Source organism: Amblyomma mixtum, chromosome 3 (assembly GCF_055824585.1).
Source record: "Amblyomma mixtum isolate Tamu chromosome 3, ASM5582458v1, whole genome shotgun sequence".
NCBI lineage: Eukaryota > Metazoa > Arthropoda > Arachnida > Ixodida > Ixodidae > Amblyomma > Amblyomma mixtum.
The window spans coordinates 91082841-91100688 of NC_143014.1; the positions used below are offsets into that span (position 1 = coordinate 91082841).

The 17848-nt window shown below is 44.9% G+C and overlaps 1 protein-coding gene across 4 annotated transcripts in view; it reads right to left on the reverse strand.

The window, feature by feature from the left end:
* The window catches only part of LOC149350933 (lon protease homolog 2, peroxisomal-like), a 39810-nt gene that overhangs the window by 9342 nt on the left and 12620 nt on the right, over positions 1–17848 (reverse strand). For all 4 annotated transcript variants that reach the window (XM_089580089.1, XM_089580092.1, XM_089580090.1 and 1 more), the window contains 5 exons: positions 16389–16524; positions 11142–11362; positions 9828–10040; positions 7223–7426; positions 3657–3767 (listed from right to left, as the gene is read on the reverse strand). In XM_089580089.1, coding sequence (XP_089436215.1) covers positions 3657–3767; positions 7223–7426; positions 9828–10040; positions 11142–11362; positions 16389–16524 — 885 coding nt within the window. The remainder of the gene's footprint in view (positions 1–3656; positions 3768–7222; positions 7427–9827; positions 10041–11141; positions 11363–16388; positions 16525–17848) is intronic.

A 17848-nucleotide genomic window follows, 5' to 3' on the forward strand; every position in this document is an offset into this window, starting at 1 on the left:
CCAAGCTCATCTTTTAGGCCGACACCGACAATACTGAGAAGTTGACTATCCCGCGGAAAGACTGGCGTGCATGAGAAGAGATAAAATACCGTAAAAACCCGCATATAATATGAGGTGCAATTTGGGGATAGCAAAAATGGAAAAAAAGTTTTAATCCGCGCATAATGCGAGTGAGGCAGTCAGCTCGAAGATGTCCCAGAAGTCACGAAAGCTGAACATCCTTCGATTATTTGCGTACGCTGGCGCGCTGGATATGACGCGTGTAGCGCAGGCGCCAAATATCTGGCAGATGCAGATCGGGCGCAGCACTCGCGCCTACTCGTGTTCTTCACCGCGAGCATGCACAGACCGGCTCCAGCATACGTGCGGGCGCTCAGGCGTGCACACTTCGTAAGTGTCTGTAGTCAGTGCTTTAATGACTGTCGTCGTCGGGTGCACTGTCTTCCGAAAAGCTCTTGCCAGAAGTATCTTTCCACTGAAGCACGTATTCGGTACTGTCGAGCACGACTGATATCCTACATTTCTTGAAATTACAAACGATGAGTTCCTCGGGAATGCTGGCCCAAGCGTCCATAACCCAACTGCACAGCGTGGCTGGAGAGGCCCGTGTCCGGCAGCAGTAACTGCAGGCTCTCCGTACCTCATCTAGATCATGTAGCAGCGCTTGATGCAGTACCGATGCTTTCGGCAGCTGCAATTACTTTCCTTTTAGAAGCAGCCAAGGACTGCTTTCGCAGTCCCGATACCATGGGAGATGCGATCGTCCTGTGTGTCGCGAGGTCAGGTCAGTGTAGTGACCTGACATTGAAATCAAAACTACCAACCTACGCCACTGCCAGATAGCGCCTCCTCTCACTCGAAGCGTAGTGGTAATGGCGCTCAACAATAATGAAACCGGTACTGCAGATTTTGGCCAAAAATTGTTTGGACCTGCATATAATATGAGGTGGAAATTTGACAAGCTAAAATCTGGAAAAAAAATCTCTATTATACTTGGGTTTTTACAGTACTTACATGGCTGTAAAGTGGGCTTGGTGTATGTTAGTTCAAAAGAATTGCAACTGGCCTGCTAAATGACAATGTTGCCTTCAATAATGCTGTGCCATGAAATTCTCCACTGAGCATTCGAAAGTCGGGCACATTATGCAGCTGCATATTTGTTATAGATGTTGCCGGCATATCTTCTGACTTTCATAACACCATGTTATGCGGCCCCAAAATGTACAGCTGGTGCAAAATGGCAGAGGCCAGGAGATCGCGAACTGAAATTAATTGCTGTGTTACTTTTAACTGCTGCATTAGTGTGCCTATGCAGATGCTTCTTTGACGAGTGGAGTCATCCACATAAACAACGGGTGGTCCTGGCCATGATGCTACAGTCGAACCCGGATATATCGAACCCGCATATTTCGAATTATTGGCTATATCGAACACACAGATTACCCCCTTGAAAATACTATGTAAAAGTATAGGACAGTTGCGTTGTATATCGAATTCCATTTTCGCCGGACATTGGATATATCGAACGCCGCGCCGCGCCCCTGGAAGGCGCGCTTTCCCCAAAGACATTCCTGTCCGGTCCTCAGCCGCCTCAGCGGAGAACATTTCCGCAGTCAGTCAGCAGGCGCAGGGCCCCCGTTTTTTTTTTTTTGTTCCCCGTTTTTGCGCCCCACCGGCGCGAGCTTTCCCCCTCCTCCTGTACCGCCGGCATGTGATCCGTCAAGGTCATTGGAGCTTAGCGAAGAGAGAGTGCGGCATGGAGCAACACCCTCGAGACGCGCGGCGACGGTTCTAAGCCACGCTTCTTGGGGAAAGAGAGAGAGAGAGAGAAAACGGTCGCTCGTGGGCACATCGTGGGTCTGGGGAAAAGAGAGAGCTCAGAAAAAAAAAAAAAAACGAAGCCCAGAGCGCCTATCTTTCTCCCTGATCTTTCTTTTCCCTCTGTCGTTCCTTCGCAGTCACGTTGACTGCCGCTCGCATAGGCTTCGCTCTTATCGCTCCATCTGCGCCTCGCGTGTTTTTTTTTGTGTGTGTGTGTGTGTGTGTGTGTGCCTGTGTTTCAACGCGCGACGTGAAGCAGGCCCCAGTAGCCAACTGTTTTGGCAAGGCAGGCCTTGAAGTGGCCGGAGATGAATGCCCGGAAGATTTAGATGACGATGAGTGCTTGGACGACGCGTTTCGCGACTTGTCCAATTTTCTCGGCGCCGTTCCATCCGAAGTGACTGTTGAAGACTTTAACGCTGACAGCGAACTTCAAGCGGTAGCTGACGTTCAAGACACCGACTCTAGCGACGACGAGGGCAACTGTGTTGTCGAAGAAACGCGTCCGTGCGCAGCCACTGAACTGCCGTCAGCGTTAGCCTGATTCGGCGCTGTTGCGGCGAAATGGAAGGCACTGTGCTCTCGCACCTGGACAGTCTCGAGAAGATCGAGGCCAGTGTTTTGAACTTCGTTTCCCAGGGAAAAAAGCAGCCCAAAATTAGTGATTTTTTTTCCGCGAAATAAAGCGCTTTCACATTGCGTGCCCATACTATGTGATTTGCGGCTGTTCCAAACGGTAAGCCACAATTTGTTATGATCGGGAGTGCAGTTTTAGCCTATATCTGTATATCGAATTTTCGCTATATCGAACTATTTTCCGATCCCCTTCGAATTCGATATATCCGGGTTCGACTGTATATCCAATCTGTTCTGGGGTTGACTGGCGCCGAAGTTTTAGGCGAGCAGGCTCTGACGGAGCCTTAAAAAGTGGAACTCAATCCAGGCAATGTATGGTAGCCTAGTCTATAGCTTGGTACGAAGCACTGCCTACCCATTATCACGCTCAGACGGTTTCTGGACCCAGCTCGATTTTGAGGTGTGGTGCAGCAGCAACCAAACAGTACAGCCACAAGGCACATAGACCGCAATGACTGTTCATGGCGTCGGCTTGCGCCACCACATGAGCTTGTGCAACAAATACTGTGACTGGTATCAAACCACGACAAAAGAGGCTACTTCTAGCAAACCTTGTTCGTGCACGGTGCCCAACACAATGTAGAAGCAGAGAACCCAACAATCACACTTTGAGATGCACTCTGGCAGCCCAAAATATAGACAAACACAGCTTGAAACACCACCAAAAGCCGAGCACATCACTTAGATGCATCCGCCGTTCCGCAACCGATCAGTCCACACACCGCAGCATCCCCGCACCACTGCAGTCGGTGCATGTGATAAAGCACGAACATTATCTGTGCGTGCTCTCTGCCATGGCGAGCAGTCAGTGTCAACATAATCTTACACTGTGGATTCATTGCACAGATGAAGTCCTTGCTGCCTACATGGCTTACTCTTCGGCATAAAAGCAAGGCAGAAGAAGCCCAATGCAGACAATTTACTGCTGCAAAGCTAGAAGGACACCAGTAAATTTTTGCACGGCACAGTATACTTTCGTAATGACCCCAGAGCAAGTTTAAGGAGTGTGCGCACCAAGTACTCGGGTCCTGTCTTAATTTTTGTTTTATTGATAATGGCGTGCAGGGTCTTAGAAACGACAGAACTGGACACCATGCGCCCTGGTGTGTTTTAAATAGTCTATTACAGCAGTGGTGTTTGCGCAAGTGACGTGTGATGAAGGTGGAGATGAAACTGTAAAATGAATAGCACATCCTTACTTTGATGGATTCTGGAACTTCCTGCAGGTCCTTCTTGTTTCGCTTGGGCAGGATGACTTTGCGCATTCCAGCACGATGGGCTGCCAGCACTTTGTCTTTAATTCCCCCAACCTAGAATGTTACACCAGAAAACAGTCACACACATGTCCAGTTCAACATGACCAGCACGCTCTAAGCCTTCACTACTAAAAGTTCAAACCAAGGTATAGATACACAACACCAAGAGAAAAACCGATAAATGATCTAATAGTATATCACTAACAACACAAGACACCTTATAGAAAAGAAAATATGAATGCCCACACTGAATAAATTTTTCTGACAAAGGAGGTGTGTACAAACAAGCCTATATTAGGCAGTGAGAATGGTGAGCTGCAAGCATGAAGCAAATTGATTATGTATGAAATTGTCCTCAGTGTCTCTTTTATTCCAACAGCAATATCTTGAGAGAATATGCTCTTGAAAGAGGAAAGGCAATAAAATATCTTTATGGCTTACTTCAATTCAGTCCTCCACAAGAAGTGAATAAATTCAGCTATTCATCAAAGCCCTCGATCTAGCTTCCTAAACAGGCGCAGCCATGATCATGACTGAGACATGGCCATACTGCAAACGTGTGCCTCTTCTCGTCTGCCCTCTACCATGCTCCACTGGTTGAAGACAAACTGCTGCCTAACTGTGGAAAAAAGGCAAAGGCACAGTTCATGATGGTGACAGGTGCAAGTGACAGCTGCGAGCGTACACCGTCCAATTTACATGCACAGATCGCGCCTTGCAGATGAAATCTTCAGTGGGCCCAGTCGTGCCAACATGCATTTGTTTTCAACCATTTCTCTCTACACACATCAAACCTCGTTATAATGAACACGGATATAGTGAATTATCGGATAAAACGAAACAAAATCAATGTTTGGAAGGTCTGTGCTTCATTTCAATGGGAGATATGTTTGTGTAATGAAACATAAAATTCATAATTTGATGCCGGATCGGTTATACCGAAGCAGTTTTTTGTATCAGCTCGAAATGCGTAAATGAGCCGAAAAAAAAAAAAAAAACTAAATGAAAAGCAATGTTTCCATTGTTTGAATTGCCCACAGCGAAGAGTTTGAATTGTCCATAATTTTTTGTACGCCTCGCTATCTAGGGGCAGCAGAAGAAACTAGGGTGGCTGACCAGCACACAATTGGCATGTGATCAAACTATGGATCAATCCAACCTCCGACGACCCTGCAGTCTCCGCTGCACTAAAAGGCAGTGCAGGGGCATAGCAGTTTTGTTCAATACTGAGAGTGGTCTCCAAGTGCAAAAAAAAAAGACAGTGATGCAATGAGGACTGCCATCGTTCGCTCTATCACTTAGAAGAGAAACCTCATGCCAGTGGCGGCGACAGGTGACATACACAACTTGCACCAGCGGAGATGTGCTTTCGCTCGTTCAGTGCCTAAGCACTCTTGCTTAGTAAAAGCTCCCGCAATCTAGCCCTCAATCTGCAAACCATGCAAGAGAGCATTTGCATGGCAAATGATTATGCACCTACCGCTGAAGCGCAGCGGCACTGGGGATCGTGTGCCCATACCCGACCGAATCGACAGCACATCTCACCCTGCAGTGTGGCCACTTGTAGCCCGTTGCAAGTGTTGCTAGCCCCCTGTCACCTACAAGCAGACTGTTCTCTTTTTTTAATTTTGCGGCTCTGCCTCACAGCAATGGCAAATGGAATATTTTCTCTGCGACGACGGTGGAGTGCCAGCGTCGATGACCAGGCCAGTGCACTTACTGAGGAAAAGATGAGGAGGATTATATAAACTGGTTGCCAAGAAGAGTGAATGGCAGAGTCTGACTAACTAGTCACGCGTGCACTTCTTGGCAACGAGCCAAATTTCCTGCGGATGCAGAGCCGAGTGACAAGGTGACATAGGCAAAGCACTCGCGCAACGGTGGCATGTGCTTGCCGCCACTGCTTGGGCCTTCGCACAAAATTTTGTGCACATGGAGCTCATTTTGTCGAGAATTTCTTCTGTCCAATACCTTCAAGTGCCACAAACCGAAGATTATGCAGTTTTTTAAATAAATAAATTTTTGCATCCGGACAGCATCACTGTTTGAGTGTTTGTTTTTGCTCTCCAACCCAGAATGAAAGGTATGGTATGTACCAAGCTTTAAATTACAAAATTGCTCATTTTTGTAACATTATGTTGTCTACCTTGAAGCAGTGTGTTTGCTTGGGTTCATTTGTGGACTTGTTGATGGGAATTTATGTGCGTACTTTTAAATGAATATCGGATTTAACAAACAAATTTGCGTTTAAAATCGCACTTCATTATAATGAGGTTCGACTGTAGCAGATTCATCTTTGCAGACTCTCTGGAGGGTACAGCATCTTGCAAAAATGGCAAATTCTCAGGCAAGCATGCACTTTTCCACACTAGATGGCAGCTGCCTACCCTATCTGTAATCCCAGATACCTATCCCAGATACTTTTTCAACCTTATTACTCTATCTGATTCTGAGTCCCCCTCAAGAATGCTTCTCCTTCTCTAATATCCATTCCGTCACACTAGCAGGTCACCTTCTTCACTATGTATTACACGTCCTATCTAGTCCATTTCCTCACTTTAATATCGGCTAAAATATCTCAACTTATGATGACATTCTAGCGTAGGCTTTCCTTTCATGTCAAGCATAGTGCTGAGTGGTTAGTGCAAAGCACAACTAAAAAACAATTTAAGTGATGACACTTCACCCAATAGACAACCCAGGAACTGTTCTCTGTCCCACTTTTCACTCATTCACTGGACACAGTCACTTGAAACAGGTAGCACTGAGACAGAGAAATCGCCAGCATTAAATTACAAGGTCAGAGCTGCCAAGAGCCTCCCCCCCTCCTTGTGTACGACGAAACCGTTACACAAAAAGACTGCTGCATGTCACGATGTTCAAGTCGAAGTCCTCGACAGAGAATGAAATTCCAGAGTGTCTGTACAGTGATGGCATAAATTCATTGCAAAGTACAAGTTCATCAACTTTTTTAAACCAGCACACTTTCAAATATGACAGTTTTGTAAAAGTCGCATCAAAAGTTCTGCGATCTGGCTAGAATGGCATGTAAAAGATGATGATTATGGTTTTAATGGTGCAAGGGCAGCTTTGGCCAAACAGTGTTATGGCACAAAGTATTTTTGGTCTACTCAAGGTGTGGTCAGGCACCAATTTTCCAAGCCATTCACCAGAAAACCGAGCACAAGGCCAGGGGTCAGCTTGTACCCACAGGAAACCGATGGGTACCTGGTGGCACTGGGGATCAAACTGCGCACCTCCCGCATATGAGGTGGATGCACAAACAACTAGAGCAAGAATTAAACAGTGTAGTAGTATCTTGCTACACAACTCTGGCATGGAAACACTCACACATAGGGACAGTATGCCTGGCATACCAGAGAAAGTTGCATGTCAGTGCATTTGGGTCTCAAAACCTTGTTCTGTTTACTTTCGACTGTACTCGCAGAAAAATTAAAGTTAGCCAGAGCAGTTGCAGAAAAAAAAAAAGCCCTGCAATGAACTCTTACAGGAAGAACCAAGCCTTGCAGAGTGATTTCACCAGTCATGGCCACATCAGGGAGAACTGTGCGACCAGTGAAGAGGGACACCAGCACAGTGACAATGGTGATGCCAGCCGAAGGCCCATCTTTACCAACAGCTCCAGCTGGAAAATGGATGTGCACATCTGTGCCCTCCATCAGGTCAGTGCCCTTCTGCACTGGCAAGTGGAACTGCATTCAAAGGAAACATGCGAACTGCTTTGTCATGTTCAGTCTGCCATTGATGCACAATCCGCCGAGGATGAAGAAGACATAAGTACTAAAATAATGACAAGGAAAGAAGGGAGCAAACAAAACTTGAAAATGACTCGTTGGATCACATTATGTTGTAGCATGCAAAAATCTGAATCCTGCTAGAGAGGTTAATATTTGATAAGTGAGGCAAGCTTAACAAGCTGATATGCACTACCAAACACGTCTACACAAGCAACATGGCCGAAAACAAACTGCACGACACATCCGGTACTTTAATGTATAGTGCAGGGCTCAAAACAAGTACAGTAAAACCTCGTTGATATATCCCCGTTTCATACGATTTCCCAGCTCATATGCTCAAAATCCCAGACATTAAAAATGTTCTATTGAGTTACACTATATTTCTCCCGGTTTATATGTTCCCAGATAACACAACTTTCTGGCTACTATGCTTAAAATTTCTATCAATTGTGGTCGTATAATACGTTTATTGACCAACCGAGCATGTGCAAGCATACAAGTGTGCCAAACGTGTCGGCACATGACATAAAGAGCTGAAATGCAGCAGCAGTTACCCTCTGTGGTGGCTTCTCTGCAGTGCCTAAGTGCATAGAGGCGAAACACCACCACCACCACTACCACCAACAGCAACAAAACAGCACGCTAGCATTTGAAAGAGCCGTTTTTGTGGGTAAGTCACGGATGCTTCACCCTACTGCCCATGTGCATGATGAAACCTCAGCATTTTGCCTTTTTATGTCTGGTTTGGTTTATGGTTCGGTTTATGGTTTGGTTTAACGTCCCAAAGCGACTTAGGCTATGAGAGACGCCGTAGTGAAGGGCTCCGGAAATTTCCACCACCTGGGCTTCTTTAACGTGCACTGACATCGCACAGTACACGGGCCTCTAGAATTACTCCTCCAAAGAAATTCTAGCCGCCGCGGCCGGGATCGAACCGCGGCGGCTAGAATTTCTTTGGAGGAGTAATTCTAGAGGCCCGTGTACTGTGCGATGTCAGTGCACGTTAAAGAAGCCCAGGTGGTGGAAATTTCCGGAGCCCTTCACTACGGCGTCTCTCATAGCCTAAGTCGCTTTGGGACGTTAAACCCCATAAACCAAACCAGACATAAAAAGGCGAAATGCTGAGATTTCATCATGCACAAGGGCAATGGGGTGAAGCATCCGTGGACTACAGCGATGTGCTTACATATGAGTGGGCCGGGTATGGAGAACGCAGCTCAAAAAGAGAAATGCAGTGACAGTCAGCCGCCGTAGTGGCCTACCTGCATTACTTAGGTGCGAAGCGGGTGAAGCAACCCTAAACTGACGAGAAATAGATTTTGGTCACTTTTGTCATTGTTGTCGACGAACCAGATGTGTTACAAAGTTCCTTCCATGCTTAAGACAGCGCAAACGTGGACTAAATTCTGCGAGCACTAAAAAAAAGATCTGTTCAGATCTTGTGCCAAGAAATGCTAATATTCCATGAAGTGAAATTTTCGATAAATCCCTTTGCACCTCATTCAATAGTAAATTTGTCAAAATGAGGCAGTTTGGATCATGTTTTCCCAGATAATACATTTTTTCCGCAATTTTTTAAAAACATATCAACGAGGTTTTGCTTTAATGCAACACATGAACATGTACAAATCAGACTTCAATAATTTTGGCATAATTCCAGTCAACATAATTCCAAAATATAAAAAATGAAGACAAAAAAAAAATGACAAACTGCAACAGAAGGTGCTGAATGCAAACTGTTCTGCTGCACTCATGAATCTTTATCCATACTTTCTATGTTCCTGCACTAGCCAATTTCTAAAAGCTATTAAAAACATGATATGTTTACCTTTCAGAGTAAACAATGCACAAAATCATGGCATGGAAGAAGCAAAAGGTTAGAAGAAACATGACTCTATAACTAGGCCGAATAATTATCTTTGACTTTCCATTAAAAGAAACAGAGACGGAAAAAAGAGTTTTTCGTGCTTAGACTTTGAAAACAAAAAATGGCTGCGGTTTAACATGGCTTGAAACTAGTTATACGAGTGAAAGCTCTGTTAACTTAAGCATGGTCTTCACTGTCTCAAATCAAATGTCAAGTTCAAAGGTCAAAATCAGGTACCCAATGGTCATAGTCACATGACCATGTGGTTATATAATTATAGCTTGGGCCATATCACCACACAGTTAAGTTTGGTTTGACCTTGTGGGGCACTGAAGGTCACTGTCTCATCCACATCGAAACTGGAAGTTATACCCCGAGGAGCAAGGCTCTCGATCTAAAAGAAAAGAACAGCAACAGGGACTGGAGCAGCTAAAGCTGCATTGCCCGACAATACCAAAACCTTGAGTAATTGAGAAAAAGCATGCCTACCATGTCAGCATGAATGCGTAGCCAGTTGAGAGCCAGCTTGGCTGACTCCTTCATAACATCTCCCAATTGTCCTGTGAGGACCAGCTGCCCATCACCTTCCATGCGTGAAGCCTCCACAAACATGATCTCGCCACCAGCGACAGTCCAAGCCAGACCTACTGCCACACCTGGCTGCAGAAGGCGAGAGTCCATGTCCTGATCATACTGGGGTGGCTGCAACAAGAGTGCCCCCAAATCAGCGACACTGGCAGTGCACACTGCTGCCACAACTTCCCATGCACAAAAAGCACTCCTGAAGCCTGGCAAAACAACTACGTACTATACGATATCCTTGATCAACACAAGGTGCAGTAAGTGGCAAGGGCTTCAAAAAAATCGTGAATAACAACAATAACAGTTTAATTCTAGCATTACAAACGAAAAACCACGAACGCAAATTGCAAAAACTGAGAATGGACTAAGAATTGCACATAGGATAAACAACAGATTACCCTTCCTATTAAACCTCGAATAGGTAAGCTATTAAAAGGGGAAGATGGTCTTAGAAAAAAAAAATTGTTTATTAATGAAGTCACACCTATAAAATTTTCAGGGAACACATTTTTTTCGTGCTTATTCCAATTATCTAATTCAATTTCATGTAAAACAAGTCTTTGTACACTTATGCAATATATTATGCAAATATTTTGTAGAGAGCTCTTAAGAAATTTTGCTGCATTGGACTTGCTAAATGCATGCCATTAGTTTCTCTTGACATAAGAAATGCAATGACGGTAAAATGATTATATGCCTACCATAGAACAAGCTATAGGGTTCTGAACTTGACACTTCAGAAACGGAAAGAACACTCAGTATTCGTGATTCTGAAATCGTAACTTCAAAATCCTATAATACGGGTTCTATGATAGGCAGAATAATAATTTTACCCCCATTGCATTCCTTGATGCAAGAAAAACCTACATGACTTTTAGCACGTTCCTGGCAGCAGATTTTCTTAAAAGCTACCAACAAAAAAACTTACATAGCATACTGTATAAGGGCACAAAGGCTTGTTTTACATGAAGTTGAATTACATCACTTGAATCAGCATACAAAAATACATGCTCCGTAAAAATTTCATAGTTTTGACTTTATTAATAAAAATTTTTTGCCTTTCTCCCCTCCTTAAAGTTTTAGTTATCACACACCTACACCAAACAGGCCTATTGCTGTAACACTTAAGAACTGTCACTCAGAAAAGAAGTTAACCCTAATGACTTCCTCTCTCTCTCACGAAAGCTAGACAATCGGTTGAGACACAAAATGGTAGCTTACTCCGAGAATGGTTTCAATGGCTATTTCATCAATGACGATGGGAAGAGAAGGTGGGCGTGCCACAGCCACTGTGACAGCACTCTGGTTGGACAGCTGGTCATGCTGAAGAGCGACGGGGCAGAGGGCGTCGCTTTCAACGACCTTTACAGCAACAGCTCGACAGAGGGCTCCAATCTTGCGTTCCAACGTCCGCACTCCGGCTTCTCTTGTGTATTTCACGACTGCAGTTAGCGAAAAGCAATCAGAATATCAAATGAGCCATTTCTTCCAAAATTCATCAAGGACATCCTCTTAACCTAGACAAGACAGCTATGTAAACATTATTATTGACACTGCATGACTCTTGACAGGTAGCAGTCAACTCTTCTGGAAATAAAGCTGCAGTGATGAAGTTTGAAATTTTATGGGCTAAGTATTCATACAGCTAGTTTGGTACAATTCTTGAAAAAAAAAAAATAAGGCAAATCATCTGACCTGATATATATATATATACTCAAAAAGGACAACTTCTGTTTGAGCTACTCATCCAGCCTGAAGAACAGGTCATGTAAAAGCAAGGAGCTAGATTTGTGAACTAAAAGATGCACATTAAATAAAAAGAGAGCAACAGATCGCTCGGCAGAAAAGTATGCTTAAGCTTAGTTGCATACGACAGCATAACTAAATGTCATGCACAATGATAGCCATAATTTACAGGACAGAAGGCAAGCAGCCCGAATGCCACTTTACAGCTGTTTCTAAAAACTTTTTTCAATTTCCCACAAGACGGTAGCACTTGTCCACATTAGAAAAACTATAATGTCTATGTTTGGCATAGAAATGTTACAGAATAAAGCAAGTAAATCAAGGCCTCTATGACGATATGAGAGTCAAACTTATATGAAACAGCATAAAATATTTTTGCTGGCTCTAAGTAGACCTGTGGCTAATACACACAGAAACCAAAATTAAGCAAGGGTACACTTGTGTCTGAAATGCAAACTTATAAGCATTCTAAGGTACAGGGTTGTCCACTCTAGGGGTGAAAACGGGAGTGCGTGGCCACGCTCCGCGGCGCGTGAGAACATCCGGTGCAGCCACACACTGAAGCGAAGTGGCGCAAACGCAGAAGGAGCCAATAGAGGGGCTTTGTGCCTTCTGCTAGTGCTTGAGCACTGCGGTGAGTGCTGTTCTCGAACGCTACAGCAGATGGCGCGAAGCACTGCCTTTGGGCCCGTCTGCGCCTGCACCACTTCGCTTCGATGCGTGGCCGTGCCACGGAGCATCCCCACATGCTCTCGTGTTCACCTGTATGAAGTGCATCAAAATCATGAGAATTAAATCCTGTTTCTTTGATATATCTCAATACTATAGATTAAATTCTCTTGAAAGAAACTCCATAAAGGTGATCACAAGCCACCTGGCAAAGCTAGAAAGCAAGTCCTTCAGATGAGGAAGCAGAAATTAATTTCACAAGTCTCTGGCATATCACACGCTACCTCTCAAATCTTACAGCTGCTTTAATGCTCTTTGGATGCTACCACCATAAGAACATATGCCAGGCAAAACTTAGTATCCAACTGGCGAATCACTCTTGATGTCTTTGGGCTGAAAGGAAGCACAGACACATATTTTCCTTAACACTTTGTTATGAAGTCCCCAAATTGAAGATTTAGTGTCTAGTTGAAGAGCTACACAAGGTAAAATAAATTAGTCTTGTCCACCGTCAGGTCGAAAGTTGGAACAAAGAGTGCTCTGAGCGCATCTCGAGCTCCTAAGTCATGTGACCGTTACACGTAACTGCTGCTCGTGGGAGCCTTTGGCAGGTATTACATCACCCCCCCCTTTTTTTTCCTTGAAGATGCCTACTGAAGACCATAGATTGCCCAGAGTTAAGGGCACTCTACTCACTGCCTCACTGCACTGTTTACCATCCCACAGCATACTCAAAAGTATTCGAAGTCGGCCTTCTTTGCTTTTCTGACAACCTGGCCCGACCTGGTTATCTATTGCTTGTCATCTCTATTTTCTGGCACATTCAGTGGCGCCTGAGGTAAACCCAGACCCTTCCGAGTTCCCAATGATGAGCATGCTGGTTCCTTGATTTTGCTGGCACTGATGGCATTTGTCTCGGTGACACTTAAGGTGCAACCAGGGTCTCACGAGTTTCTAACGATGGCCGCTTCAGTGGAAGCACTATTATGTGCCTTCTGCTTCGCCGAAAGTCCCTGCTCTCTTTTTGAACCTGATATGACCATGGTTCAGGGACGATGGTAAGGGCCGTTGAATTGGATTCAAGCTCTGGGTTGTATTTTGCCAGGCAGCTGGGTGAAGCTAGAGCTTGTTTTACTTTTTGGAATGCCTCGTCCTGAACAGGGCCCTAGACCCACTCCTTGTCTTTGTGGAGAAGCTCTCTCATAAGTGAAACAGCGCGAAAGAAGAAGCCCGAAGGCGAAACGAAGGACAGGCACTCTTTCCTGTCCCTTCTTCGTTACGCCTTCGGGCTTCTTCTTTCACACTGTTTCACTTATGTCAGAATGGACCAACTAGCCCAGCAAAAAGTTCTGCTTGAGAAGCTCTCTCAATGGGGATGTCAGTTCTGCAAGACTTGGAACAAACCTTGCAACATGGTTAAAAGCATGGCCAATTGAACAGACTCCTTTCATGTTTCCTGGTGCGCAGAGACTTTGGATTGCTTCTACCTTCACTTTTATGTTCGTGTGAACACCCTTGGCATCAAATATCGTGCCCAGGAAAGCTATCTTGTCCATAGCAAACTTGCATTTCTTGAAGTTTAGTGTTGCTCCTACTTCCAGCAGTCGTTGAAAGACTTGCTTCAGTCTTTCATCATGTGTCTTCTTGTCTAGACCATGAACAAAAATGTCATCCATGTAGTTTACAACATCTGAGAGCCCATCAAGAATTTGTGAGAACTTGCGTCGAAGTATCCCCACAGCTGAAGTGATGTCGAACGGGAGTCTGCAGTGGCCAAACTGTCCAAATAAAGTCATGAATGGTGTTAGTTCCTGGCTTTCTGGTGCAAGCTGAATATGATAGCTCGAGTTTGCATCTCGTTTTGAGAACACTGCTGCTTCACCTAGACTTCCCAGCACTTCATTAACAGTTGGTAAAATATAACGTTCTCATTTTATGAACTTGTTCAGGTGTATGAAATCAACGCATATGCGCACATCACCTGTCGCTCCTGAAATGGCATTATGGCAGAACACCAGGATGTTGGTTTTTCGACCCAGCGAATGATGCCTTGATTCTCCAAGTTTTTGAGCACCTTCTTTACCATGCCCCTCATGGGAATCAGAATCCTTCTTGGGGCCGTGATAGCATGCTGCACTGCATCGTTAGCCAGAGGTGGATGGTGTGTTCACCTGGTTTGCAGCCGGTACCGGAGAAGAGTTGCTTGTGTATCATGCTGTAGTCCTTCGTTACGACGGTGTGGATGAAGCAGACAACTCCAAGCACCTGCACCATTTGCAATCCAAGCAGAGGAGTCCAGAGGTTGCCGACTAAGTAAACGATTTCTTGAGAGCACTTTCCTTTCCATTTGATCTGGGCTTAGAATTTTCTCAGAGTACACAGCACAGCATCGTTCGGTCCTAGCAGGTCCTGTAATTTTTGAGGATGTGGCGCCACACCTGGGAATGAGCCACTGATGACGCTTCGGCACCTATGTCCACCTAGGCTCGCAGGAAGCTCCGTTGAGCACAACCTCCACGAAGTGCGCCGTTCCTTTCTACGTATAAGTTACTTAGGGGGTACAACGGCGGCAGGAATGCGTTACGAGTAACGCATTATGATAAAGTATCAGAAGCAACGCTTTTGAGGTTGAGGTGTCCACTGTGAAGTGAAACAGTGAATGTTCCCTGCTTGCTTCAACTTCGTGTGGCTTTCTCCCTTTAACTGTGCTGACACTCGCTGCTGCTGTTCTGGTATGGGATTTGCGTTCGTCTTGCTGCTTTTTCATTGTCTCAAATGTCCTGGCCTTTGAAGTCGTTGTTGCCAACATGAGCTTTGGGTTCATTTGCAGCGCTTCTGAGAGCAGCTGGATGAGCAGGCCCACAAAGAACTGGTCATAGACCGTCTGCTCCTTCAAGTCGCCAAATTCACACCGACCTGCTAGTTGATGCAGCGCAGTTGCAACCTCATCAACCGTTTCTCCCATCTCCTGCTTGTGGTGATTGAAATGAGTGCTTTCATATTTCGTTTTTCTTATGTGCGAAGTGCACTTGAAATTCAGCTTTGATGGCTTCAAAGTTCCCGAGCTCTGTGTCCGTGGCATTAACACATGCTCTTCTACCCATGGTGTACAGCAGCATTCTTACTTGTACTTTGCCATCCTTTTCCCAAAGTGCCGATGCGTAGCTGAAATCATTGAACTCTTCTATCCAGACCGGCCAGTCAGTGGGGTTCATGAAGTGAAAGGGCTGTGGAGGGCTAAGGCTTGCCATCGTATTGGGTGGAGACTTCCAATGTTCCTCTCATCCTTCTGCCATCCATATGCTTTTGGTGCCCTTGCGACCGCGTTCCCTTCGGTGGTGAGACCTCATGTAACGAGAGTCCAACTTCTGACACCGTGTCCGTTCGAGAGTCAGAACAAAGTGCTTCATTAGCACTAAGCACTTCCCGCGCTCCTAAGTCATGTGACCGTTACACATCGCTCCCACTCGTGGCAGTCCCTGGAGGGTAGCCTACTATTACGCCCATCTTTCTAGATATCCAGCTACCAGCAGTGACCACATATCATTGTCACAGCTACCACCACAAAAACCTGAATCATCATTCATTTGATGCAACAGGGCCAATGATACCAGCTTGAAAAGTGTTTGCATTGTGGTAAACCTGATGCCTGTGAAAGGTGCAGCCTATTATAAGTGAACTACTAAATTAGGGAAGAATTTATGGGTTGCTCCTGGAGGGGCAGTCCCATTTGAACCATGTAATTCTTTGAATTTTTCACTGATAAAAATGGGATTTAGTATGGTTTTCCTACATAAAATTCCTTGCTCTTCCTCTGCTCTTCCCTTCCTCTATCTTCTGCGCTATGAAACTTCCAGATGGCAGCTTGCTGCTATAGATGGGCAACTGTAAACCCCTGGCAACAGAGAGTGAATAGACATGGTGGGAAAAGAGGGACAAGTGCTACCCCAGAGCCACTTTTCACAATGTATGGTTTTACCCCCTTGCACGCTACTAACTACAACGATTTAACTACAAGGTTTTCACAGAAAACAAGGTGCGTCAGCCACTCACCAAGTTTCTTCAGCGCCTCACTGGTCACTTGCATCATGTCAGTAGTGATACCATGCTCTTTCAGTTGCTTAGGAAGAAGGTGATTTCGAGCTATGTGTGCTTTCTCCTCATGAGTATAACCAGGCACAGGAATAACCTATTCACCAAAGAAAATAAACAATAGCAACGTTAGGCCTTAGCTAGAACTTTAAATTAGTACCCTAATTTCTGTTCCCATTTACGCCAGCAATGCACCAACAAGGGTAGAAGCAATGCAAAAGTAACCCACAGATGAGGCATCACCATCATAACCATCTTCAGCTCAACTGCGTCCCCTGTAGGACAGAGGCCGCTCCCAGTGACCCTCCAATTCTTGTTCTTGCTCTGTCCTGCACCAGCCATATCCATAATATCCCAGCAAATATCTTAATTTCATCTCCCCACGTGACTCTGGTGCTGCTGGCTATGTTCTCCTTCACTCGGACTCCAATCTGTTAAACTAACAGACCACTGGTTGTCTATTCTCCACATAACATGTCCCGCCCAAGTCTATTTCTTACCCTACGTTTTACTTTAATATAATTAACTCTTAATCCATGCTGTTCTTTAATCCATGCTGCTCTCTTTGTTTCTATATGATACCCTATCATTCACTTTTCCAAAGCTTGCAACTCGGTGGACTCAATTAAATTTGAAGTCTTTTCATTACCTTTCTGTTTCAGCCACATAGGCGAGCACTCGCAGCATACAGCTATTTTCCCCTCAGGGATATCGCTAAGGTGCTGTTCCTAATATGATAGTGGCTGCCAAATGTATAACCCATTCTTATTCTCCTGGTTATTTCTTTCTCACCTTCCAGGTCGGCAGTAGCTACTTGGCCTAGATAGCATAACCAGTCACTATTTACGTACACTTTTTCATACCGTACTAGTATCTCATTCAATTTCCAGACTGTCAAACATTACTTCTGTTTTCTTCACATTCATATTCAAGCCGACTGTTGTATTCAGCGTGTTAGGTCCTTAATGATGTGCTGCAATTCCTCCCTCGAGTTCTTAGCAAGGCAACGTCATCAGCTAGTCTGAGGTTACCATAGTGTACTTACCTAACCATGACACCCAACTCTTACCAATCTAAGCCTCTGAATACCTCTTGTTAACCTATAGTGAATAGCAGCAGAGAGATTGCATCGTCTTGCCTGGCACCCATTCTGATTGGCACCCTCTCCCCTTTCACTCCTTCAGTGAAGGATTATCGTCAGTGTGTAAGACCTGTGGATATTTCCTAGCACCTTTACATATGCCTTCTCCATGCCCTGATTGCCCAAAGCTTTTATGACCATTGATGTTGCAAAAGGATCAAATGCTCTCCATATTTCATGAATGCATTATATATAGGGTCTCACTATATTCAGCACATTTCTCTAGCCTGACTGATGGCATGAACGAGTGGATTCAAGGAAAGTAAGGCTAGACTTACTA